We start from the raw sequence: 25,169 nt of genomic DNA, 5'->3' as shown, positions 1-25,169 counted from the left end.
TCAGCGTGATGTAATGTGTGTCAAACTTTCTTTGACCTGTTACAAAAAAAATCAGGAGGGCACATCTGGGAATTATATACGAAGTGAGAGGGGATGAGTGGGCTATTTTTGAACGTTACATTTTCCATCCTGCTCTGTCCTTCAGCGCAGACTGTCCAAATGCCCTACTATAGTCCAAGCAAAGTGCGGCGTCCCCATTACAGACAGAAATGAAGCTGTCACATTTTTAATGGTGCAGAAGCACAGCTGACATAAAGCTCCCCTCCACTCGTCCTTCAGCGCATTCAGTGGAGCCTTGTTGGCTCCAAACTGGGTCAGTTTCTCCGTTATAATCCTGACCTCGCCTGATTACTGCTGGTCAAACCACACATCCCACCAGAGGACCATTCACAAGACTTTTGCACAAAGTCTTTGTCTTTGTGATGTTTGAAAAGGTTGAAGGGGATTTACACATACACTTATCTTGTCAGGCTCGTTTTAGTATCTGTCAAGAGGCTGTGAGTGTCTGTTAATGTGTGAGACAGTGCTGATAACTGAAAGTGATGTGACATGAAAACATAGAGCATCTCCTGTTGGCTGGTAAACATACTACCATGAAAACTAGCACGAGTGTCCCACATGCATGAAGCATTCAAGTACAGTTTGACATAAATAACAAAACATTGCAATAAAACGGTGCAATTAGAGAGACGCTAGTGCATGAACAGCATGTTTCATAATAACTGATCATTTTTCATATTTTCATATTGATCTGTGTCTTCTTGCAACAACAGGGAAGAAGGAAAAAAATCCATTTTAATCCACATACTCAGGTCTAACTCAGGTCAAACTTGGACAAAGAAACTCACAAGGTGACAAAATGAGCAAATATGAGGAAATCTGGACATAAAGTGACATCATTTCAGATGTATGTCTTATTAAATGTGTCCAATCAGGCTGTGACTCTATGCATCATCCCTTTGTCTTGACCCAGGAGCACCATTGTACAGGTGTGTGAGTTTACAGTCACACTCTTTCAAGGCTAACTACAGGCTAATTTTAGCATGCTAGCACACACAAGCTAAAAAGAGGATAATAAGCACGCACAGTGATCACCTGAATAACACTGATCACCTGAGTTTAGCACAATGACGTGTGCTAAATGTTTTATTTACAGATTCCTAGCTGCAAACAGATTTTATGAATCTCAGAGTGTTTAATTAATTCGAATGTGTCTCAAAGTATATTTTTAAGTTTTGATTCGATATATGTTCGTATAAGTCGATATTATATTTGGCAAGTGAAGACCTATTTGTCCATTTAGTAACGGAAGACAGGGATTTTTGTGTACATTTCCTGTCACAATTCCTGTCAGTCCATGCCAAGTGTGACTCAACACATTGAGGATCACACAGTTCCTAAGACTAAAGTAGCATGGCCTGTTTCTATTTTTATAGCAGCGAGTGATAAGCTCTTCCATGTCTAGAAAAAAATTGATCTTAAATCCAGCCTCACCCGCTGAGTGACCCTCAAACTGAGTTTGACTTCAGGTTTCTATGTGGCCGCTATTTAAAAAGTATAAATGCACAACACTGAATTTAAAACCTGCTTGTCTTGACTTTAACGGCAGAGAGGACACACACAATCACACTGAGAGCTCTTCCTCTAGCATGACATGCTGCTAATCAGGTTAAAGATAGCAACAGGTGAGCCGGGGCTGTTCGCAGCGTGACCTACTGTACAGACAGAGTAATCTCAATCCCTCACCTCCTCTGGGCTGCCTCCTCTGCTCACAGGTCACTTGTCCTTGTCTGTACCATTGACTTGGTGGCCAAGAACTGGCTGAGTAAGGCTGAACGGTCAAAACGGACAAGACGCATGCTGGCAGATCTGCAGAGAAGGAACATAATGAACTTTAAGTCTATCTGCCCTCAGACACAGAAATTTAGAGGTGATGTGCAGCATATCTGCCGTCTTATTACACATTAAGGAAGATTTATAGTTGTGCATAGACAAGATGATAATTAATTAATGTTTTTATGCACATTTTACTTAAGTATTAACATTTTAGAAACCATATTCTCCTTTATCCACAAGACTCTCATGATCCATTTATTAAAAATAAAACTAAGAAGAAACTGATTAGCTTAGCTTAGCTGGCTCAGCTAAAAGCATGTCTGCATGGCATTATGATGCTACCAAGAAACTGTAAATGAAACCCCCCATTAAATATTCATTAATCCATAAGTAGGAATAATCAAATAAAACTGGTTAAAACTTTTCTTTGTTTCCAGCGACAACAAACATGCTACTGTCTGTCAGGACAACAGCAACCTTTTGTTTCATTACAATGTCCACTACAGTCCTCAGCAATGAAGTCAGAGACAAACAATCACATGTCACATTTTGTCCTGTTTCTGTGTCAGCCCATCTCACACCAGCTCATGTTTACCTTACACTTCCTCTGCTCACACCCTGCCCTCATTTAAATTACATGCAAATCTGTGCAGTCAGAAGTGTTTGGTCACAGATCACAGCCTTTATTCTCCGGCCTCATCAGGAAAAGCATCAGGCTGTGATTCTGTTTGAAATGAAAACATCCACGTGGCCCTTTTTCTCAAGCTACATGATATCGATCTGTATTTATTTTAACTTTCTCTAGGAATCATGTCGTGCAGGTGATGAGCAGGCTGAAAAAATATGTTTGTTGGCAAAGCCGCTTTGTTTCAACACAATCATGAGATGACTGGATGAGAGCTTGGAAGAGGAGGCTCAGCTCTTTCTCTCTCATGGTTCATGGTTCTAGAATTTAAATAATGCTTCTTAGCTGTTGGTGAGAGCAGGGCAGGAATCTGTCAGATTCTTTCGATTCACAAGACAGAATGAACCAGCTGTGATATGCATCATGACATAAATATGCAAGTTGTCTTGCCAGGATCTTCAGCGGACGATCCTCTTAGTCCTACCACCTGAATGTTGAGGGCTAAGACAGAATAAAAGGTGACCTTCATGATGATTTTAGAGCAGAATCCAAAACAGATTTATATGTATAGCTGAAAACAGCTTAAAATTGTGTATTTGTTTGCAATCTAAGAGCTCTTCCAACTTGTCATAGTCCAATCTGTGTGACTAAACTTCACTGCATACATTTCCTGACTGTGTGGGTGAAAAAAAAAACGTCAAAAAATGAAAAGGAGAAGGACTGTTGAATTATTCAAGTCAGATCGACTCATCTGCAAGCCTCCACTCCCAAAGCTCTCTGTAGAAGCAGGTGACAAATTAACCCTCTGGGGGCTCCAGTTGTACAAGACAGGTCTTTAATAAATGGAAAAGAACTCAGCTGAGACTATACACCTGAGTCATCAAGCAACAAGTCTGAAGGGAAAAAACATGTGTTAAAAAGCAGAAGCCAAGTGTTAAAAAGCAGAAGCCAAGTCAGAGAGACAAACCAAGGCAGGTACTCCCCAACGCTGGAGTACCCAGAGAAAACCCACACAGACACAGGGAGAATGTACAGACTCCAAAGTCCCCAGAGAAAGACAGCTTTGAGGGGAAAAAAAACAAAGCAAACTTTCCCCATTTACAACAAACTTCTCTGCTTTTTTTGGACTTATTTCTCAGGTTCTATTACATAATCTGTGTCCTACTAGTCACACATCCCTAAAAACAACTAATAATGGGCATTCAGTGGTTTCAGTTTGAATGGTTGCTTTCAGGATCCAGGACAAAGGGGTGGAAGCTGTGACATTAACAGTCACCTGATCCCAACCCAGATGACTTCGACTGCTGCGTTAAAACACGGTTTGATGCTGAAATTTGGCCCTTAAAGCAATGTATATATATATATGCATATGTACTTGCAGCACTTCATTGTCAATCATCTATGACTCTCTTGTAAGTCGACGTCACAGGCCCTGCTCCTCGTCACATAGTGCTCATTGTATGTGATGACCTACAGCCTGAAGCTAACTAAGCAATCAGAGCTGTCAGTGTGACTAACCAGTTAATTCTGTCCCCAGAATCTCCTGAGAGGCAGTAAATGAAGGAGATAGAGGAAGCTGATAAGCAGTGAACATATCGCTTCTGCAGTGACGGCCAATTAAAAGCAGGTTTTAATAAAAACCCTGCTCTCTGTATTCCTCAGGTGGCCCCCCCCTGTCATGGAGCCTGGGACCCTAGAGGGACTCCCACACTCACGAGAGCTGTAACCAGACACCTGGTTTTGTTTTGTACGAGGCTCTCCAGGTAGATAAAAGAACAGAAGAGGGTGGAGGTGGAGGTGGAGGAGTGAGAGGGGTAAAGAGGAGGAGAGGCAGGTGCGTCACACATCTTTGGTTTCAGCTGTTTGGTGTCAGTGCAGTCTCTGTGATAAGAGGAAGAAACGGCAGAAGAGGCGCAGGGAACAGGGAAGTGCGGTGGGGAAAGTTATTTGCCTGTGAATCGAAGTCATTTCCGACCACAGCTGCAGTGAGAGCCACTGAAAAGCAGACGGAGACGGAGAGGGACGCATATATTTACAGGAGGGCTACATCTTTTCTCATGCTCACAATCACCTGGATGCTCTGCAGCAGACAGGCGTTCATTCATCTGAGACTCTGTGCCTGACCGGAAATATAATCAAACACTTAGGAGGAAATGAAGACCGGCAAGAAATCCTTCATAGGTAGGTGCTGCTTTAATTCTGTGTTTCTGGGGGTGTCAGGGGAGCAATGTGCTCCGTCTCAGCAGCACGGCGACAAAGGATGCACCTTGAGACATTTAACTTACATCTCAGCCTTCTGAATATCTTTTCTGCTTGTACATTTAACCGTCTTATCATTTTTTGTATCAACTCCCCTCCTCTTTCTGCATTCACTCTGCGTGCTTTGACGTCAGTCTCCTTTTAGCGCATACAGAACAAACTAGAAACCAAATTCAAAGGCATCTTCTAGAACCCCCTGTACGTTTTACATTGTCTGCTTGATTTTCGTAATGTCCACATCAGAGGCTCTCACCTCCTCCATGCAGCAGCCTCACTTCTCATCTCATCTGTCACCTGAGAGGATAAAAGCCAAACCTAGGCCCTGCCACTGAAACCAAGCCCAGGGATCAGATGATTCAGGTGTTCAGTGATAAAACATACTACAAAAAAAATACTAAAGTGACAAGCTGTTTAGCTTAGCGTAGCATATAGACTAAAGTAAAAACAGCAGGAGACAGTCATAATACAATTAGCTTTTTTAAAACCTGCAATGCAGTTCCCTAAGTGGCCACTGGAGGCTGGCTCCAGAAGAAAGCTAATTCCAATTCAAAACAACCTTGAATGGGTTGAAAATGAAGTTATTGTTGATTTAGATACCTTAAAGCTTAACGTTACACATATTTAAAGGTGATAATTCTTCGTGTGACAGGCGAGTGCCCTCTCAGGTTGCTAGCTTCAACCCTAGCAACCTCAGCTCCACCCTCACCTGGTCATCTATTTTCTGTTTTGTGTTTCAGGATGTTAGCATTCCCTCTTTAGCCTTGCAAAGTATCACCATGATGTTTGCAGTCTGGAAGGGCTCAGTGAGCATTTGTTTGGATCAGAGGGATCATCAGTGGAGGCAGAAAAAATCCCTCAGCAGCTGACAGAAAATGGCAGAAAACTGCTCTCTGAATAGAAATCGGAAACAAACCGTACTACTTTATCTACAGAGCACATCAGCTGCTGGATAGTGGGAATATCTGCCACGCAGTTACACAAACGTATCTTCAATCATCTTGTTATTGTAATAGTTGTTGACATGGTTTCAAAGATGCAAACCACACGTTGGCACTAATTCAAATGTGTGATACAATGACGCTTATTGTCGTCATCTAAAACCATCTGACACACTTCATTAGTTGGTTTCCAGTGGCCACATCTGATTGATTTCCCTGATGAATATCTCATAGCAACAACTGACCTCAGGAGCTGGATGTGCAAGAATCAGCACACAGCACCACAAACCGGATTAAATAAATGATGGCGCTGATAGCCCGAGTCTAGGGTAACAGTGAAATCCAATGCTACACTTCATAAGCCACAGTGAGCCATGGGCTGTTTTTATTTAGGCGTCTGGTTGCTACTTAAACAGAATGTTTCATTTTATCCTACTGCAGAGAAAAAGGGAACCATGTACACACGGAACGGAAGTCGCCACAGCCCACTGATTCATGATGTTTGGTCAACATGTGATGAATGACAGCCTGGTGCTCTGAATGAAATTGTTTCCGTATATTTGTTGCTTTCAGTCTTATATAGCAAACGCATATTAGACTGGAGGAGCATAATGATAAAAACATCACATAGTAATTATCACAGTAACATTAATATAATTAATGGAGGCTTTGCTGCTCTAAATATGAAGGATCATCCCAATCGCTTGGCAGCACATTAAAGTAATATATTATGGTATGATTTAGAAGCAGTGTGCATCTGAGTCACCACACCGCAGCAAACATTTCTTTTCTCTTTTTTTTTTATCTAATAAAACAGGCGTATGAGCAGCCATCTAATCCCTCGTGGAGAACAGAAAAAAAACAAAACAAATCTCATCTAGTGCCTGAGAATTCAGGAGGGAAACAAAGCCAACGTAATTCTAACTCTCATTCTGTCAGCCAAAATCTGCTCCCACTCACAGGGGGGGCCAGAAGCTGTAGTGCGACGCAGTCGGACTCGACCGCCACCTCCGCCCTGCATCTCTGCAGTTCGTTGTAGGCGTGATTCAGAGAGTCACAACAACGTAGATGACAAGCTTCAAAAGAAAAGAGGAACTGAAGAGATTTTATCAGATATGTTAGACGGATGATGAAGGTGCCATGACTGTGTGGGTGAGAAACTCACAACGCACAGAGAGCTGGGCAACAAGACCCACATGGTAATTAGAGATCCTCCATCCTCACAGTTGGTCACTGTTCGCTACATAACTCATAACTCATCCACCTTCTGCTGCCTGCAGTATATGCCCAGGTCGTGCCTCATGTGTACTACATTTGAGTCACAAAGTATCTAATTTCAATAATGAATTATGTATTTTAAAGGCTTCACAGTGCCTGTAGTCCTCGGTCAACCATTCAAAACCCCAGAGGCGTTACGTCCATAGATACACATTAAAACCCAAACATATAGGACACTACTTCTGACTCTCACCCAGGAGACCTTCCAGGTTCCAGGTCTATGTCTGACCTCAGCATCAAATGACCGCCTCCAACCCCAGCCTGCCTCTTTACACTGACTTTTGATGCTTTATCGTCCCATGATGGAGTGAGGTGTTGGGTGACATCAGCTAATACATCACCAGTGTTTTGCTTTGATAGCTCAAAATGCATAAATACTGCACACGGCACATTCGATTTTTAATGAGGGCAAACTTCTTTAGTACTGCCCCAGTTGCCAGATTTGCACTTCACGTGACAACAAGAAGGTGCATAAACAGGTTCCTCATCTCAATCCTTTCAGTCCTGTCAGTTGGGCTCCATGACTCATGGGCACACCAACATAAACAGCCTATAGCTGATAGGTAAGTTACCAAACTAAGCAGTTTGCTGAGCCTGAATTTGAGATGCAACTCCAGAAACAACTTGCAGACATTAGTGTCACAACTAGTATCACACTGAGGCTGGGAAGCTATAATCAATGGCACCCCAATGAGAGCTGGAAAAGTTTTCATTACTGCTGCTGGCAGGTGACTTGTCAGTGGGTGGAAACTCATCTGCATCAATCAGATGGCCTGGTGGAAAAGAGGGCAGCTTTTGTGAAAGTGCTGAATAAAACCTGATTAATCTATCATGTGACAGGTACCAGAGACACAGAAAGGGACTATCCTCGTCTTGGTACTGCTGAATAATTCACAGTAGAGCTACAGGAGGTGAGGGAAAGGCCTGGGAGAGGTGCCGGTGTCATGCTATCCGATCTGGTGTGTTCCAGTGTGTAAACAGAGCTGAAACCGAGCTGGGAGTGTTTACTCAGGTAGAGTTCCAGGGTATGAGATGATACTGTAGACCACAAGCTGGCTGTGCACCAGGTAGTTTCTGTTTGAGACTTTGCCACAGATAAAGTACCTAGTCTCACTTCCTTTAAATGGTGCATGACAGTCACATGAAAAACAAATTAAGACAGAGGAGTTCCCCACTGACTAAATGAGTCCTGAGGTAGATTTATAGTCACTTTTAATCAAATGTTTTTTGCCTAGATGACACAGTTTGATGATGTTTTTTGTAATATGTTCCTATTTTTTAGACGAGCAGCACATTATTAGAGACAGTGAATAACCTCTGTTGAAAAATCACTAACAATGACTGGAACAACGATTGGAACATTTCCTGCGCGCGCTTCACTTTGCTCCTCGGGCAGTATATCCATCTGCATTATGGCACAGTTATGTAACTTAAAGGGTTAGTGGACCACATCATCTCTGACAGCTGGATTGAGCAGTGCCTAAGCTCAGATGAGCATGATGTCAGTTGCAATTTCTCTGAATTTATATAATTCGGTCATGCCAAGTCACTTTCATAACCCTGACCTGATCAGCCACTGAAATCCATTAATTATTTAGAATGAGAAGCATCTGGAAAGTGCACGGATTTAAGTACGGGATCGTATTTGTATGTTTTTTTTTTTTTTTTTAATCACTTTATGGTGCATATGGGTTTTGCACTGCAGGCTGTGCATGCAGAAGCAGGACTGCAGCAGTCGTGACATACATTTCTTCACATCCAGAATGAGATGATGAAGATCGTCGGGAGCTGCACCTCCAGCCCCGCTGCGGGTCTGCATCCCACTATGTGGACTGTGATTACAGTGAGTTGGAGATTTTCCATTGAGAGAAAAGGAGGAGGAGGAGGAGGAGGAGGTGGTGGTGGTGGTGGTGGGAGAAGGACCCCCCCCCCCCCCACCACCTCCTCATTTCACACTCCTCCCCCCTCCTCCGCCTCCTCTGCGGTGTACTCTTCTCGTCATCTCCCTGCCTCCTGCAGGCAGTATATGGCTGCAGCGGAATCCCGTGACGTCACGCCCACGGGATGTTGCCCTGGTTACGCCGGTGACGGGTTTAAAAAAAAAAATGCGGTACCACGTGTGCCGTATAAATACAGTGGCTGGCTCGGGCAGAGGCAGTTCAGAGCGCGACGCGCGGTGTGTTGGTCTCTGCGCGTTTCATGACACTGAAGTCAGCGACAAGACAGAGAGTGTTAGAAGACGGACAGAGGACCACAGAGGACCACAGAGGACCACAGAGGACCTGTTTGTTTGTACTGGATATTTGTTTATCGCTCAACATGGCCGTGACTGAAGCTGGATGCGACCTAACTTACTGCAAAATGAGGGGGATTGTAGCCGTTCTCACCGGTGAGCATAAAAATAATACAATTATAATATTACTAAACACGCATCACTAAAAATATTTAATGTGCCTGTATATGGATCTAAATCAAGCGTTTTATTGATGTGTAAATAAACGGGACGCCAGTCAATAAATTAATTAATTAATGGCAAAAACAAAAACCGAAATGTTACAGAAAATTCAAATTAAAGACAAAATAAAAATATATGGTTAAAGAAATCTAACATCCATCTGCCTGGTGATGAGGATCAAGGATGGAAAATGCTTGGCTGGCCACCACCACTGGTGGTATTTGAACGAGTGACCCAAGTGGTTGCATAACCTATAAACCCGCAGTGTAAGAGGTCTGTGTACCACACGCAAATCTACACTATCCCTGGATATTTGGACGTGCGGATTATAGTTTATAGAAAAATGTTTGCCTCCTGTGTGATGACTTCTCCACGCTCATGTAAAGGCTTCCTCCTCATCCTCATCCTCCTCCTCTTCTCTCTGCAGCTTTCATCAAGGAGAGGAAAATGGGGCTGAATGACTTCATCCAGAAGCTGGTGTCTACCCCACATATCTGCCAACAGTGAGTATCTCTACCAAAAAGATCTCCCCCGGGGAGGGACTGTTGGGTTGTTGGAGGGAAAATATAGCCCTGAAAATGAGGCACAAAGAGCATCTCTGGGCATCAGTTACTTCCTGCCTTTCCGGGCTCTATAAATTATTTCTGATCAGTAGCCCATTCATGGTCAGTGTGTGTTGGTCAATCCAATCAGCCAGGTTGGCAGAACATTCTGTTAAAGGTATAATCTGAGTCCAAGAAGGCTGGGTAAGAATAGTCCTTTCATGATGAGCCCGCTAACAATCTCTCCACCGCTAATCACCTTTCAAAACAAATCCCTTCTGTTCCCTAGACGGGAATAAACCTATAATTCAATTATCACATGATACATAGCTTGGCCCATCACACTGTCCTGAACTCTCTCAGGCTTGGCCAGGTCGAGGTCTTGGCGCCCCTGCATCTGGAGGTGACAGATGCTGGGGAGGGTCGGTCGGTCGCAGCAGACCGGGTCCTTCAGAGCGGTCGGCTGAGCCCACCTGTCGTGGGTCAGCGTCTGAGCTTAAGCTTGTTCTCAGACAGGTTAGGCAGTCAATGAGCCTTCATACAACTTGACCTGTCTGGAAGTTTCAGCCAAGAACAGTCAGTCAGCAAACAATGCAACCCTCCATAATGACTAATCAAACAGTGAAGAACATGAACTCTGAGTCATATTGGAACGGGTGATATTTGGTGTTGAGTTTCAGCTGATAACCGTCTCTTTGTTTTCCCTCTCAGTGCTGAAGTTAACAACTTCCTGAAGATTGATGAGAATCAAAACGAGGAGGTTGAAGATGAACTTCCTGAACATCCAGTAAGCAGAAACTCTTTATTAGTGACTCATTTTCTTCTTAAATTTTGACAATGCCTATGTTCATTAATTCTCCCTTGTGTTGTACTTTCAGATGTACCTAAATTCACGAAGTTCCCTGGCTGAGGAAACACAGTAAGTAGACTAATACCATCTCTGTGTTTTAAGCTGTATTCAGTCCGGGGGAAAAAAACTAAACTGTCCATGTATTTGTCTTCTTTAGGATCAAACCCTGCGATTTTGACTACCTCAAAATCATCGGCAAAGGCAGCTTTGGCAAGGTGAGACTATTTTCTGGCCAACCTGTTATGTAAACGTCTGTCATCTCCCTGACACCATTTATAATGCAAATGTTTGCTGGGAATACAGGTTTTGCTGGCTCGGCACAAGGAGTCCACGAAATACTATGCTGTCAAGGTGCTGCAGAAGAAAATCATCCTGAAGAAGAAAGAGGTAAGACCCTGATGACATGAACTTAAACTAAATGTCTTTCTTCCGATGTATCGTGAGTTTAAACCCGCCTTCTTTCTCATCTCCAGCAAAAACATATCATGGCTGAGCGCAGCGTGCTGATGAAGAACATCAAACATCCCTTCTTGGTGGGGCTGCACTACTCCTTCCAGACTACTGACAAGCTGTACTTTGTGCTGGACTACGTAAACGGTGGAGAGGTAAGACACACCCTTCACCACGCTCGGAACAGAATCAGGCCAGAACGACAAATACATGAATATGTTCTGCGCAGATGCTGACAGATGTTTTTTTCTCTCTCCAGCTGTTCTACCATCTCCAGAGAGAGAGGATCTTCCTGGAGCCCAGAGCCAGGTTCTACGCTGCTGAAATTGCAAGTGCACTTGGCTACCTCCACTCTCTGCACATTGTGTACAGGTAATGAGTGAGCCTACAGCACCCCCTAGTGGACAAATGTGAACATGACCTAGGAGTGAAGCGTAGGAGGCAGGATTTAATCAAATCTAATTTTCCTTACAGGGACCTGAAGCCTGAGAATATCCTGCTAGACTCACAGGGACACATTGTCCTGACAGACTTTGGCCTCTGCAAGGAAGGCCTTGATCCCAACAGTACCACGACAACCTTCTGTGGAACGCCTGAGGTACAACACGGATCTTCAAGGTATTATGGTAATAGTCTAAATGTTGGACTTGTATTGATGTTCTCCTCGTCTTCCTCACAGTACTTGGCCCCTGAGGTCCTCCAGAAGCAGGCTTATGACCGCACCGTTGACTGGTGGTGCCTGGGATCAGTGCTCTATGAGATGCTCTACGGACTTGTAAGTAAAATCTGTGACTCTGTGCCTCTTTCTGTGAGTCTCCTTATTTTATTCAAATCATATTAACTTTTGATTTTTTTTTTCTTAACAGCCACCATTCTACAGCCGCAACACAGCCGAAATGTACAACAACATCCTGCACAAGGCTCCAGTGCTCAAGCCCAATGTGTCAAACGCAGGCAGGGAACTGCTGGAGGGGCTTCTGCAGAAGGACCGCACCCAGAGGCTGGGAGTGAAAGACGACTTTGTAAGCACAAATCACACAGAACTGTAGGAGATCTGTGCACCTTCTTTGCTATCAGACTAATAATCAAGCCCCTTTTTCTCCCTCCAGCTCGAACTCAAGTACCATTCCTTCTTCTCTCCCATCAACTGGGATGACCTGATGGCCAAAAAGATCACACCACCATTCATTCCCTCAGTGGTATGTTAGGATTTAACAATCAATTAGTTGTCTAAATTACTGCTGATGAACCTTCTGTTGATTAATGTTTTTTAATATTTTTTTACCCACAGTCTGGCCCCACAGACCTCCGACACTTTGACCCTGAGTTTACCCACCTGCCCGTGTCCTCCTCTCTGTGCACTGACACCCTGACTGTGACCAGCAGCATCAAGGAAGCAGCTGGAGCCTTTCCAGGCTTCTCGTATGGGCCTCCAGCAGGCCACTCCTTCATGTGAAAGCCAACACCTCCACCCCTCTATCCTGAGAACGAAAACCATACAAAAAGCTCTGGATTGAGTGTTTTTCTGACTCATGGACCATGCCGGAGCAGGACGCTACAAGGCCTGATAAGAGGATCTAACCAACATGAATACTGAGGGATCTTACACACGGCTGGTGTACAGATGGGGGACTCTCGTGTTACAACACCACCGGTCCTACACTTCTGTCTCGACCATCCAAAACCATAATATAGGTGTGCCAAGCATGGATGCACAGGGGTCATAAAACATCGTTCTTTGATGGCTCTACAGCCACAGCTACCGGTGATGTGAAGAGAAGTGCCTGAGGTTCAAAAGGCAGTCTGCGCAGCTTCAACAGCATTGGCAAGAGTCAGCTTTATCAAAAACTATTAAAAAAAATAAGTTTTACTTGTTTGGACTTTTGACCAGGGCGTAATCTGTTAAAGGTGATGCCTTCATTACATTGTCTGCTTAATGTTGAAGCTGTTTTGTTTTTGTTTTTTTTCCACATTGCATTTTGTTTTCATGTGAATGCTCAATTGCACTCGAGGAAACGAGGGTCAAGAAACTTGTTGCTTTTTAAGCATCACCAACTTTGGATTAGAGAGCCACATATCTTTTCGTTTCATATCTCTACACAAAAGAATTAATGGCATTTCAATATTGTACAATACTAGTGAAACATGGACCAAATAGAAATATAACAGCGGTATGCTTTAACAGAAACATTTTCGACCTGCTTGTCCTCATAAAATGAAATCAAACTTTGTACTGTGTAGAAACAAGTTACATATATATAAATATATTTTATTGTGAAACCAAAAGGTTTTCCATGTTTTAATAACCACAAACATTCACTGTTTACTTTAAAAAAAAAGTTTTGCATATAATATAAAACAATTGTAAATGTTCCTTAGTGTATATTATGTTTCATCTATGACAATATATTTTATTTTTCATCTCGTTTTCATCAACAACAAGTGACTGTGTTAATCTATATCTGCTTTTTGCAAACTTTATGAAGGACTTATTGATCAGGAGAGAGAGTTCAACCAGCAATAACAAGCCCACATCAATGATAGCACATATATATATATATACTGTATATCAGTCTTATTTAATTTAAAGTGGTTGCTGTTTTATCGCAAACACTTAAGACAGATGATTAATTCTATGGTTACAAATATCTTTGTATTTATGCATTGAGTAGAGAGGAACTGTGAATGTCTTGTGCCTGTCCAGGGCGGCCTGATCCATGTATATTGTATGTACATATCTCTTTTCCCTAAACCTCTTGGTCCTTTTTATAGAAAATATTCTGTAAAAAAAAAACAACCACTAGGTGGAGCAGGCACTGGCACTGCTCAGCTCTGAGCCTGCTCCATACTATGGTTCTGGAAAAGTGCAATAAAATATTGTAATAACTGAAGGAATGAATAAACAATGTATCTCTTTTATCAGCAGTGTAAGTTATAATTTATGCTCTGATATGTATCTGACTATTGAAAGAGGAGTGTTGTTACTCCAACAGGGATTATACATAAATTTGTTTTGCTCCATTTTCAGTTTTTGCATCGAAAGAAATGGACACCGACTGAAAATTATGACAAACTAAACAAGGCAACACACAGTTCTAGATAATTTTCTTCCATATTTGGAAGCATTATTTTTTCGTTTTGTATTTTTTAATGTGTATTTATTTTCATGTCACTGCTACTGTATAAACAGAGATAATGATCAATTCAAATACTGTAACTTGTGTCAGAAATGGCGAATAAAATCACCCACAAAATTCAAGTGTACTGTGTTTGTTGTTATATATAGATATAAATCCTAAAATAATATATTATAGTAAGTATATAGTAATATTTTCATTCAAATCATGCTACCAAAACTCAGTCAATAACTGAATTCTTGGTGAATAACACTAAAGTAGTAGTGTTAAATTGAAAAAAAAATCATAACTTATCATGATGATTGATACAATGTTGTGTTTTAAATTATTTTAAGTCAGTTAAAGTTGATCTAGTTCATGTGTTATCGCGTTTTTACAACTGAGAATGAGAAATTAGCATCAATTTTAAAATCCGGTAGCTTAAAAAAATAGGTGTGCCTTCTTCTCATTTATTCTAATTCCCACATGTTTTAGAGCAACATTCTTTGTTAAAGCTGTGGTGAAGCCTGGCAGCGTTTTAAAGTTGAGTTCATCTGTTCAAATAACAAATGCTCGCTTTTATTCTCTCACCTGTGCCGTTGTGTCGCCACACCTGTCGCCTCCTGTCGAGCCGAAGAAAGAGCTTCTGTGACTCAACGTTTCGCACATGCGCAGTAGGTCCCGCGACTAAAACTTCCTGCAAAATAGTGCTCCCTAACAACAGACAAAGCTTGACACTGTGGATTCAATTGAAGACGCTTAAATAAAAGCGCTACTCGTTTGCTCCTTCAATGGTAAGCCTGGCTTTGATTGTTTCGAGGTGTCAGCAGTGTTAGTTTAGCGATCAGCTTTGGATTTGCATGCAGCGGGAGTAAGATGCTTTCACACGCTGCCATTTCTGCACCCATTCCAATGGCTGCTGGTGCCGACTAATGTCTGGAGCCGAAAACTTTCATGCCCGGGCTAAACAAAGTATAGCTATGGATTTAACCAACATGACTAAACGACTATTAAACTCAAAAGCGTGCAAAAGCACCGATGAGAGACGCGGATTGTGTTAGTTTAATTGCACAAGTAATAGCTGATCCTACTAGCTAACATTGAGAAGCTAGCGTTCTTGTTGGAAGCCTGCACGGTGGAGTCTAAATGCTGGTTAGGTGCGCTTTATTTGGTACTTTAGTCGTGCCAGTGATTGTTAATTTTGTTGTCCATATCTGACTTAACGTGTTGCGGTAGTTATTGTTTTATTGTTGTTGAGTTTAAATTAAAAACAAGCTGCTGGTTTTCAGGAAGTAGTCCGATGCCTGACTTCACCTTCACAGTAAACTGTCCCCTCGGCTGCGTTATTTGAATTCAGCTAACCTAACATTTGCAGAGGACGTTGGAACTTTACCTTGGGTTGATGCTGCCTGTGTCCTGCCTGCATTTCTGTCTTTATCTGCAACGTGACATGAGAAGCGGCATTAAAATGACTGTCCGGTCTTATTACTAGTAAACAGACATGCAGCTGCAGCTCATCAGATAAACATGTCATCTGCAAACAATGAGCTGCAGTTCGTTTTCTTTTTGAAAATATCAAAGGATCACCAAAGAGGTGCTTTTTTTTTTAGATAATAGGTATTTAGATAATTTTTTTCCCTAATTTCCTAGAAAGCAATTGATCCATTTGGCGTTTTTGCATGTGGAATAATTGGGTGCTTTTTAATTTATAGGTTATATATAGGTTAATATAATGTTTGGCTGATGTGCATCCTAGCCAAAAACATCTTGTCCCTTCTAAAACTCCTCAACAATCCCTCGACTCTAATTAAATGCGGCAGTTTTATCTAGAAAACTATTTAAAAAAATGGCACAATCCATAAAACAATGGGTTTTTTTTGACGTTTGCCTTTCATTGAAAGGAAAATCCCATGACCACGGCTTTATGTTTCCTCTGCTCTGTGGTGTCCTAGCTTTGATATCGCACTCTTTAGGGAAAGTAGTCAGTAGAAGAGGAGACACCTGAAGGATCCTGTAACAGGGTGATGGTGTTTCTCAGGTGGTGCTATTCAACACTGTTGTTGGGATGCAGGCAGAAGGTGATTGTGAACGCCTTGGTACACCTCGGTGGCAGCACCTGAAGGGATGATAGTTCTGATGAGTTCAAGTCTATTAAATATGGCAGTGATGCTGGTATATACACGGAAGTATTTTAACTTCCATGAGAGCTTTAACTGGTTCAATAAAAAAGATCACACAAAAAATTACTCAGCACTGTCTGCAGCATATGAAGAATAGTGGACACACACACACGCATCTATACCTTGCATGTCATTTCTTTCTGTGTGGTCATTTACAATTCACCGTTGCTGTCTGCACGCAGCTGCCCGACACACACACGCAGACATGTGTGCAAATACAGGTGAGCACACTCACACGAGCTGATAGAGAGGGCTAATTAGATTAGACCACACACACACACGCGTTCTTTACTTTCTTTATTCCCTAAAATCCATTTTAGTTTCATAAACAAGACTAACTGGGTTGTCAGGAAGCTGTCCCTGGCCTTATTCTCCTTTAAATGCTTTTTTGAGTTCACTTACATAAAACCTTGCATTTAGCTTATGTGTGCTGATCAATTCAGGTGGTATGTTTTTGATTCAGCGCGTGCACCATTAACTGCTTGACACATTGGTGCGATCTTAAATTTGCCGTCTGACCTACTTTCTCTTTCTGTCTACATTATGTCAGTTAGATAAATGTTCCATCTCTCCAGCTGTGAGGAAAGGCCAGTCGAGTGAGCAGTGGATGAAACGAGGTTAGATCTTATCCCCCTGGGGCATCTATTGATATGACAGCTTGCACCTGAGCAGCTAAAGCTTCGGGAGACTATGTTTTCCTTGAATTTAGGTTAGGTCACATGTAAGGTGGCACGCATCCTTAATCCCACAGTAAACACAATGACTGGGGGGGGATACTGGACAACATCAGTTCCACACGTGCCTCACCTGCAGTTCCCGTGCAGGAGATTAAGACCAGGATGCCCCACTTCCTCGAGCGCCTCTGCCTCCCTGCTGATCAAGCCATGATAGCGCCAGTGAGGGGTGGGGGGTGGGGGATTCATCCATGAGCGTTTTATGGGACAGTGGGAGGGGAGAGTGGCACTTTGGGATACTACATAAGGTTTACTCTGTGCCTGTGTGTGTGTTTTTTGCTCCTGTGGTTGTTGTAAAGCAGGGTCCCGACAGGCTTTCCAGGTACAGAGAGTAGGCTGAGCGTGCAGACATGTCGGGTCGCTCCGCTGCAGAGATGGATGACTCGCAGGAGCTGCCTGAGCTGCCGGTGAGCCCACACACACACACACACACACAGCAGCAGGAGAACACTTGCATCATGTAGTTTATGCAATATTTCAAATATTATTTCTCATGTGCAATAGCTGCTGATTTACTGGTAATCATAGAAATGTATTGTAATGTAATATGTAATGTAAAGTCAGTGATTTTTATGTTAGAAAGTTTCAGAAAGTTGTTTTTTGGTTGCAACAAACTAAAAAAAAGCCTGTCATTATTTAAATAATAACTCTAAAGAGTGAAAGTTCTGCAACTTCTTGCACATTTGTACTCACAGCACACTACGCATGATGTTAGTAATGTCAATTTTATTAGATTATGTTTTAAGAACAATTTTTGTTTCCTAGTTTATGTACTGAGGGGGGGAAAAAGATTCATTTCATGGGATTATAATCTCTTCTTAAACTACTTTGTGTGCAGGTAAAGAAAGCCAAGATTGAGATAGATGGCGGGCTGGAGAAAGAACAATGGTTGGTGTTTATTTTGCATCTTTTAAATGGCTCTTTGCATCGATAAAGATCCAGTGCAGAGAGATTAATTCTAATACAATCTGGGTTTATTTTTCAGTAATTTGGGTGATGACAGAAGCCCAACTGAAGGTTTAGGCTCATCTGCACAGGACAGCTCTTATTCTGCCCTGTCCAATGCCCAGATTAATCCAGGTAGGTTCAACGTGTGGGGAGAAAGGGGCTCATGTGACAGGTGATGTATATTTATGTATATTTTGTGTCTATGGTTGCAGGTGAACAGAATCAATCAAACGCAGACCCAGGAGCAGCTCCACAGGACTGTGGTGACACCATTAACTCATATGCACATTCAGGTACGAACACAACCCCTCAGCTGTGCTGAACAATGACGTCCTGCTGTGGACACTGAACATGTGCTTTTATTTTTACAGCCGCTGACACGACGGCTACGTCTGAATACACCCAACAGGTTTATCAAGACAACAAGTGAGTACAGAGCATGAAGCTAATATGCAAATAGCTTGTAGATAAGAATTTGTAGACATTTGTTGGAGATGAATTGTGCACAGAAACTATGTGAGCAGTGTGCATTCTGCCTACTGTAGCATGATCAAAAGAGCTGTTTAATTCTGTGTAAGACTCAGAATATTTAAATATCTTTACCGCATACATGCCGCACTTTGTCCTGCACTGGTTTTGTCCTTTATTCTGTTATCTGCTGTAGAACTGCAGGTGGGAATGTGATGTGGCTCAGATAGAAAAATGTCACGACATTACAGAGAAAGGCACAGAGGACTGTCCACCAGTCGGGTTTACATCACAGCTGGGGATGAATGTAGACCAAACCTGGGCAAAGTACGGCCCGCGGGCCACACCCGGCCCGCTTGCGTCTTCAATGTGCGCACAATAATTGCACACAATATTAAACAAAGGCAGCAAAAGTCAGCTGTTGAGCACGGCATTACCGGTAACGTCTTTCCAACCCTTCTTGTCTCTTCCACGCTGCTGTACTGCGTCATCCCATCTACTCTCTGCAGAGACAGGATCTTGCTGTGTACACTTTAAAAATGCTGCGCGACTATGCTGAAATGTATGGTAAAGCACACAGAAACTCTACGGCGCATTCAGATGTTACCACGGTGCTGCAGCCGACATTTCATCATCATCTGCTCTTAAAAAGTACAGATCTTGCCCGACTTTCAGAACTCTGGGATTTGCTACTTTAACTTTTACTTTAACTTAAATGGTTTTGTTCTGTAAAAATATCTTCACATCATCTGTGTTGCTCTGGACTGTGTGTGTGTGTGTTTCAACATACAACCAGCACACACTCAGAGTAGACCTGGACACACACACAGAGGACAGAGGAGTAAGCAGTAAATGACAAAAGATTCTTACAATGATGAAAATGTAACAGGAGCATATTTATAAAGGTAGATACTGTGCCAGTGGTCTCCAATTTATATTATTATTTATGAAAAATGTGGCCCTTTGCTTTTCCTATGGAGGTCTATGTTGCCCACCCCTGTTGTAGACTGTCCTCCTTCATATTGAGGACAGACCTGCCTGCATGTACACTGTTCTGTTGCAGATACTAGTTCTCTTTCTTTTCCAGCCCCACAGTGACGTCCTACACCAGTCAGGTGGCCTTCTCTCCTCTGGTCCAGTCCACTGTGTATTCAGCCTTCCCTCAGACAGGACAGACCTACGGTCTCCCACCCTTTGGTTAGTGCCTGCTTGCCCTCCTACAGCCTATTTAGAGTCTGTTCACTAAAACAAACTCAGCATCACACCTTTGTTACTTTGCTTTAATGGCCTTACTGAGCTTTGGCGCTGTCGAGTTCTGCTTTTGATCTCTGCTCTTACACACATCCTGACTGGAGGACCTGGTTTCTTAGCTTCGGCCTGGTCTTCAGTGACCCACTTTTCCTGCCGCCTCTTTCATTTTCTGCTTCCGATGCTCTCTTTCATCTTCAGGTGCTATGTGGCCAGGCATAAAAACTGAGACAGGGCTGCCTGAGGCACCCTCTGCTGGCCAGTCTGGGTTTCTCAGCTTCAGCACCGCATATACCTCAACCCAGCCGGGCCAGCTGCACTACTCATATCCAAGCCAAGGCAAGCTGCAACGACCTCACTCTGTCTCACTCTGTCTCACAACGTAACGCTCTCACACTCCCCGCAACACAGCGAAACAAATATAGGACACCTTGCAGTGGCACAGCTCTGTTTTCCCTGCTCTCGCTGCTCTGTTTCTGTGGCTCTGTTTTAAACAGTCGTTTCTGTGTCCAGGCTCAAGCTTCACGACATCCAGCGTGTACTCCAACATCCCATCTGCTACAGCTGTCACTACAGCCTCCACTGCTGTGCCCCATCAGGTGAGAACCAAGAACAAAACTCTGCAGATGTTGGCCCATTGATGAGGTTATTTGATTTTTTTTTCACCTTTTCACTCCCTGCAGGAGTTTAGCAGCTATAACTCTTTGGGACAGGGTCAGTTCTCGCAGTACTACACTCTGCCTCCAAGCTACGTGCCCGCTGGGCTGCCCAGCAGTGATGAGCACGGTGCCGGTGTGGGCGTGGCTGGATACTCAGCTGTGAAGTCAGAGGAGGCCGCCTCGGCTGGACTTCCTCCCAGAGGTGACTCAAAGCAACCAGTTTGTGATTTGTGTTTATCCCTTATTGTTTCCAGACCGGCCGTCAGTGCGGTCTGCGCCTGTGTGGTGGAAAATGAAGCTGTAAATGTGGACTCTTTGTTCAGATATTTGTGCTCTCTTGTCTTGTCTTAAGACGCGTCCCCTCCTGAGAACCTCCCAGTAGGCGCGGCCCTTCCCACCGGTGTGGCTGTCCCGGCTGGAGCCCGAGACCAGGACGAGGTTGCTCGCAGGAACTCGGTCGGCAAAGCCAAAGGAAAAGCCAAGAAGTCTGACAGCTCCCCGCCTGCTGACAGTGACCTAGAGGTAACCGTGCAGTGGAATTTTCAGAGCACCGCGATCTGTTTGTTCAGCAGAAAGTAATCATAGTTTCCTCTCAACTTTTTAGCGCATTTTTCTGTGGGATCTGGACGAGACGATCATCATATTCCACTCGCTGCTCACAGGCTCCTACGCACAGAAGTTTGGCAAGGTTAACGTCTAGAAAGAAGCAAATATTCAGCTCAGTGTATTGTGAAATCTGTTTGCTTAACGTTGGTCTGTGTTTGTTCAGGACCCGGCGACGGTACTGAACTTGGGTTTGCAGATGGAGGAGCTGATTTTTGAGCTGGCAGACACTCATCTCTTCTTCAACGACCTGGAGGTAAGTGTGAAACATCGCAGGAGACATGATTGTCCAGGTGAAACAACCACTAATGGACAACACCTTGTGTTCTCTTCCAGGAGTGTGATCAGGTCCATGTTGAGGATGTGGCCTCTGATGACAACGGACAGGACCTGAGGTGTGTTCAGAAACGTATTTCAAAACCAAGACCGGTTTCTTCCCATGTTTCTTATCACTCAAAACATTTTTCTCTTGTTTTAGCAACTATAACTTCCTGGCGGATGGCTTCAATGGTCCCAGTGGTGGAGGTGCATCAGGAGCCACAACAGGAGTCCAAGGAGGGGTGGAGTGGATGCGTAAACTCGCCTTTCGCTACCGCCGGCTAAAAGAGATCTACAACAGCTACAAAGGAAATGTTGGCGGTGAGTTGATATCATGTCAATCTGTGTCATCTCAGCTGCAGTATTAGTATTTATTCAGTCTAATCAAGATTAAAAATGTCTGAAGTTAAACAAATAAACCAGAGCCGTTTCACCCGAGTGGCTAAAATAAACAGAACTCTGTGTGTCTTGGTTTGACATGTTGTTGTTATTCCAGGCCTGTTGAGTCCCATGAAGAGAGAGCTGCTGCTAAGGCTGCAGTCTGAGATTGAGAACGTGACAGACGCCTGGCTGAGCACAGCCCTCAAGTCTCTGCTGCTCATCCAGTCCAGGTCAGAGAACATCACCTTTTGTATATATATATATATATTCAGTCTATGTGCCTAAGTGCCATATTAACAGCATCTTTCTGTAAATTCCCGCTGACAGGGGGAAGTGCATGAACGTGCTGGTCACCACCACTCAGCTGGTTCCTGCTCTGGCCAAAGTGCTGCTCTACGGCCTGGGAGACGTCTTCCCCATCGAGAACATCTACAGCGCCACGAAAATAGGTACGTATGGAAAGTGCCACCTAAATCTGTGGTGCAAATGGTGATGGATCGTAACCACCTGGTGTCCGTTCACGCAGGGAAGGAGAGCTGCTTCGAGAGGATCATCTCTCGCTTTGGGAAAAAAGTGACTTATGTGGTGATAGGAGACGGTCGAGACGAGGAGTTCGCAGCAAAACAGGTAGAAATGTAACAGTGGATACCTTCACATGGACACCGCTATGGGAATATTGCTGTTTATAGGCACCCTGTAACTCTTGTTTGCTCATAATTTGTCTGCACCACAAAGCCTCCATCCTCCCTGTGAATCACTGCTCTTGTCTCATATTTGTTTATGTAGAAATTTAAACTGAATTCCAGTCGTACAGTGGAGCTTTGCTTCCTCCTTTCAGTTATGTTGCTAAACAGATGTCTCGCTCCTTCCTTAGCACAACATGCCTTTCTGGCGGATCTCGAATCACGGCGACCTCGTGTCCCTCCACCAAGCGCTGGAACTGGACTTCTTGTAAAGAAGACGCTCTATGGATGTCGCACGCTAAAAGGGAAAATGTCGTCATGCTGGTGACTTGTGGAGTGTGTGTGTGGTTTAAAAAAGAAAAAAAAAGAAAAAGAAAATATCCTCCACAACCCCAACAATACACACTCGGCTATTAGAATCAGTCTGCTCTCACTGATGACTGTGTGGTGGTAAATGTTTTGAGGCGGACTTTGGGTCGGAGCTGACTGTGAGACACAAACTGGACGCATCAGTCGGCTGAAGTTAAGGTTCCTCTCGCCCAGCACTCCCTCCTCTACGGCAGCTAACCTCTGGCACTGATTTGGACACAGAAGTGACGACATTTGATTTTTTTTTCTTGTTGTTCATGAGAATGATTCTGCAGTGAGCATTATCCTCTTTAATCTTGATTTTCTGCCTTGATATAAGCAGCCAAAGGCCCGTTGTTCTTTATTGGCTTTTTGAGGTTGTTGTTGTAGCTTTATATTTAGACTTGAAAGCAGCCATGTTGTTTGCAAATCTGTAGGTTAATGACAGTTCACAAGTACCAGATACATTTATTTTAAGTTTGCCTCTCAGTTAAAAAGGTACCGGACCATTAGCTCATGACCTCCCCTCCTGACCCGGCCACACCGTCGGTCAGCTGCTCTGACCTCTCCACTGTGTCGTAACAACAGATGTGCAGTGCTTTGTTCACATGGTGTGTGTGATTTGTGGTCACTGAGCATGTGCTGACAGGAATATGCTAGAAAACTAATTAGTATGACCCAGGATGCTTTTTTTTGTGGCTATTCTGACCCACAATCCTCAGCACAAAGTAACATGTGTCACATGGCCGAGTCGCTGAGAGACCTTTAGATGACAGGATCCCTGCAGGTCGGTTTATTGAACCTCTTTGGTAAGAAATGTAGCAGCAATCACTCGATAATCATCAGATTTGCAGTGATTGACGGCGCGATGTCACAGTGTGTCCCAGCAGCGCGTGCTTTTTTTGAGGGGCGGCTGCGGTATGCGATTCAAAATGTGAGGATAAAGCTTGGTTCGCTTCAGCGGTTCGCCTGAAGACTTGCACTTGGCCTTGGCTAGCAGACACAGTATTATTAGCAGAGAGTTGCACGGGGGTACATAAATATGACGTCACCGTCCTGTGAAAACGGTACCGATAAATACGGTGGATTAAATTGTGCTCATGATAATCTGGTGATGTACAGTTTTCACAGGACAGAGACGATAATCAATACTATTTGTATATTGATGCAGCCTGTTCTACGGGCTCCTCAGAGCACAGTCCCAAGTGTCCTTGAAATCTCATGAAGAAAATCACATCCACCAAAAAAAAAAAAAAAAATGCAAGCACCCACCGCTGGATTACTGAACACACCCAGTCTTAGTATTATTTGACGATTGAAGTTAATGGCTCCTGATTCTTTATGTTTATTTCTTCTTCTTTTATTTCAGGCAAAGAAATGTGTCTAAACTTTTGTTTATACACCATTGTAGCCACAATTTTATTCACAAATTCTCATAAAACGGCAACAAAAACACGTCTAAACATCGACCCAAGAACCTTAGTCGTACAGCAGAGGAAACAGGACGATGACTGTGCAATACATTTCTTACTTTGCTCATAATCTGTGTTTCAAGGGATTCTTCGTTTTGTGAGTCAGCGAGGAGAGCAGCAGCAGCAGCAGCGGAGATTACGACTGAACAATACTGAGCCTGAAGATTTCTACACATGCAGCTTGACCGTTAAGAATGTGTATTTCTGTGTAATGTGTGTCTGTGTGCATATTTATATTTGTGCCTTTAACCATCATCTGTATGCATAATCTCAAAGGGAAATACGTACTTTTTGTTTTTGTTGTTTGATACATGTATCACTGCAATGTTGTATTATCCAAAGTGTTATTTTACTTTTTAACGTGCTGTCAGGATTTTCTGTTCTTACCTTTTTTTTTTTTTGGTTCTGTCTGCACTGCAAGTGAAAGGTCTGGTAGAAAACTACACATCCATCATGGAGGGAAATGCTCAGTTGAAGGGCTGACGGAGCCAGTTCTTATTTTTCCAATGATCATCCAATCCGCTGTTTTGTTTTTTTTATGTTGTTGCTGTGAAACCCTTCGCTTAGAGACAATCACACGCAGGATGTTTAGTGCAGATTAGATGACAGAAGAAGAAAAGCAGCTTTAAGGAAGTGTGCTTTTTATTTGTTCGGTGTCGTTACTACCTAAGAGAAATCAGTCCTCACACAGACCTTTTGCATCCTTTCAGCTTATTGAATGTTTATTTCTTTACTTTTGTCTGCATGTCTGTTTTGAAGTATGTAAATCCATGGCCAT

At 43.2% G+C, this 25,169-nt stretch overlaps 2 protein-coding genes across 5 annotated transcripts; both read left to right on the top strand.

Annotated features, from left to right (window-relative positions):
* The first annotated feature begins 4,396 nt into the window (after positions 1-4,396).
* LOC114446126 (serine/threonine-protein kinase Sgk1) lies at positions 4,397-14,152 on the top strand. 2 transcript variants are annotated; one of them, XM_028421590.1, is made up of 13 exons: positions 4,397-4,642; positions 9,819-9,894; positions 10,645-10,720; positions 10,812-10,852; positions 10,941-10,998; positions 11,087-11,170; positions 11,257-11,388; positions 11,493-11,605; positions 11,708-11,831; positions 11,913-12,008; positions 12,100-12,255; positions 12,343-12,432; positions 12,525-14,152. In XM_028421590.1, the coding sequence occupies exons 1-13, from the start codon at positions 4,615-4,617 to the stop codon at positions 12,687-12,689; spliced, it is 1,239 nt and encodes a 412-aa protein (XP_028277391.1). In that variant the 5' UTR covers positions 4,397-4,614; the 3' UTR covers positions 12,690-14,152. The 2 variants fall into 2 exon arrangements, with proteins under 2 accessions (XP_028277391.1, XP_028277383.1); XM_028421582.1 differs by lacking the exon at positions 4,397-4,642 and adding an exon at positions 9,090-9,325.
* An 871-nt stretch (positions 14,153-15,023) lies between these two features.
* eya3 (EYA transcriptional coactivator and phosphatase 3) lies at positions 15,024-24,198 on the top strand. Of its 3 annotated transcripts, none has more exons than XM_028421551.1 (19): positions 15,024-15,143; positions 17,566-17,670; positions 18,102-18,151; positions 18,249-18,343; positions 18,424-18,504; positions 18,583-18,637; positions 19,767-19,876; positions 20,129-20,266; positions 20,441-20,526; positions 20,611-20,788; positions 20,939-21,108; positions 21,191-21,274; positions 21,356-21,445; positions 21,526-21,584; positions 21,668-21,828; positions 22,004-22,118; positions 22,216-22,337; positions 22,415-22,515; positions 22,763-24,198. In XM_028421551.1, the coding sequence occupies exons 2-19, from the start codon at positions 17,614-17,616 to the stop codon at positions 22,841-22,843; spliced, it is 1,833 nt and encodes a 610-aa protein (XP_028277352.1). In that variant the 5' UTR covers positions 15,024-15,143; positions 17,566-17,613; the 3' UTR covers positions 22,844-24,198. The 3 variants fall into 3 exon arrangements, with proteins under 3 accessions (XP_028277352.1, XP_028277369.1, XP_028277361.1); XM_028421560.1 differs by having other exon boundaries at positions 15,038-15,143; positions 17,563-17,670; XM_028421568.1 differs by lacking the exon at positions 20,129-20,266.
* Positions 24,199-25,169: the final 971 nt, after the last annotated feature.

Source organism: Parambassis ranga, chromosome 2 (genome assembly GCF_900634625.1).
Source record: "Parambassis ranga chromosome 2, fParRan2.1, whole genome shotgun sequence".
NCBI lineage: Eukaryota > Metazoa > Chordata > Actinopteri > Ambassidae > Parambassis > Parambassis ranga.
This window is presented reverse-complemented; position numbering and strand designations above follow the sequence as displayed.

What these genes read in the sequence shown, in the direction of transcription:
- eya3 (XM_028421551.1), top strand. Translation starts at nt 17,614, where the DNA reads ATGTCGGGTCGCTCCGCTGCAGAGATGGATGACTCGCAGGAGCTGCCT. An exon ending in AGGAGCTGCCTGAGCTGCCG is followed by an intron (nt 17,671 to 18,101) that starts GTGAGCCCACAC and finishes CTTTGTGTGCAG; the next exon opens with GTAAAGAAAGCCAAGATTGA. An exon ending in CTACTCATATCCAAGCCAAG is followed by an intron (nt 20,267 to 20,440) that starts GCAAGCTGCAAC and finishes TTCTGTGTCCAG; the next exon opens with GCTCAAGCTTCACGACATCC.
- LOC114446126 (XM_028421582.1), top strand. Translation starts at nt 9,136, where the DNA reads ATGACACTGAAGTCAGCGACAAGACAGAGAGTGTTAGAAGACGGACAG. An exon ending in TCATCCTGAAGAAGAAAGAG is followed by an intron (nt 11,171 to 11,256) that starts GTAAGACCCTGA and finishes TCTCATCTCCAG; the next exon opens with CAAAAACATATCATGGCTGA. An exon ending in CACCATTCATTCCCTCAGTG is followed by an intron (nt 12,433 to 12,524) that starts GTATGTTAGGAT and finishes TTTTACCCACAG; the next exon opens with TCTGGCCCCACAGACCTCCG.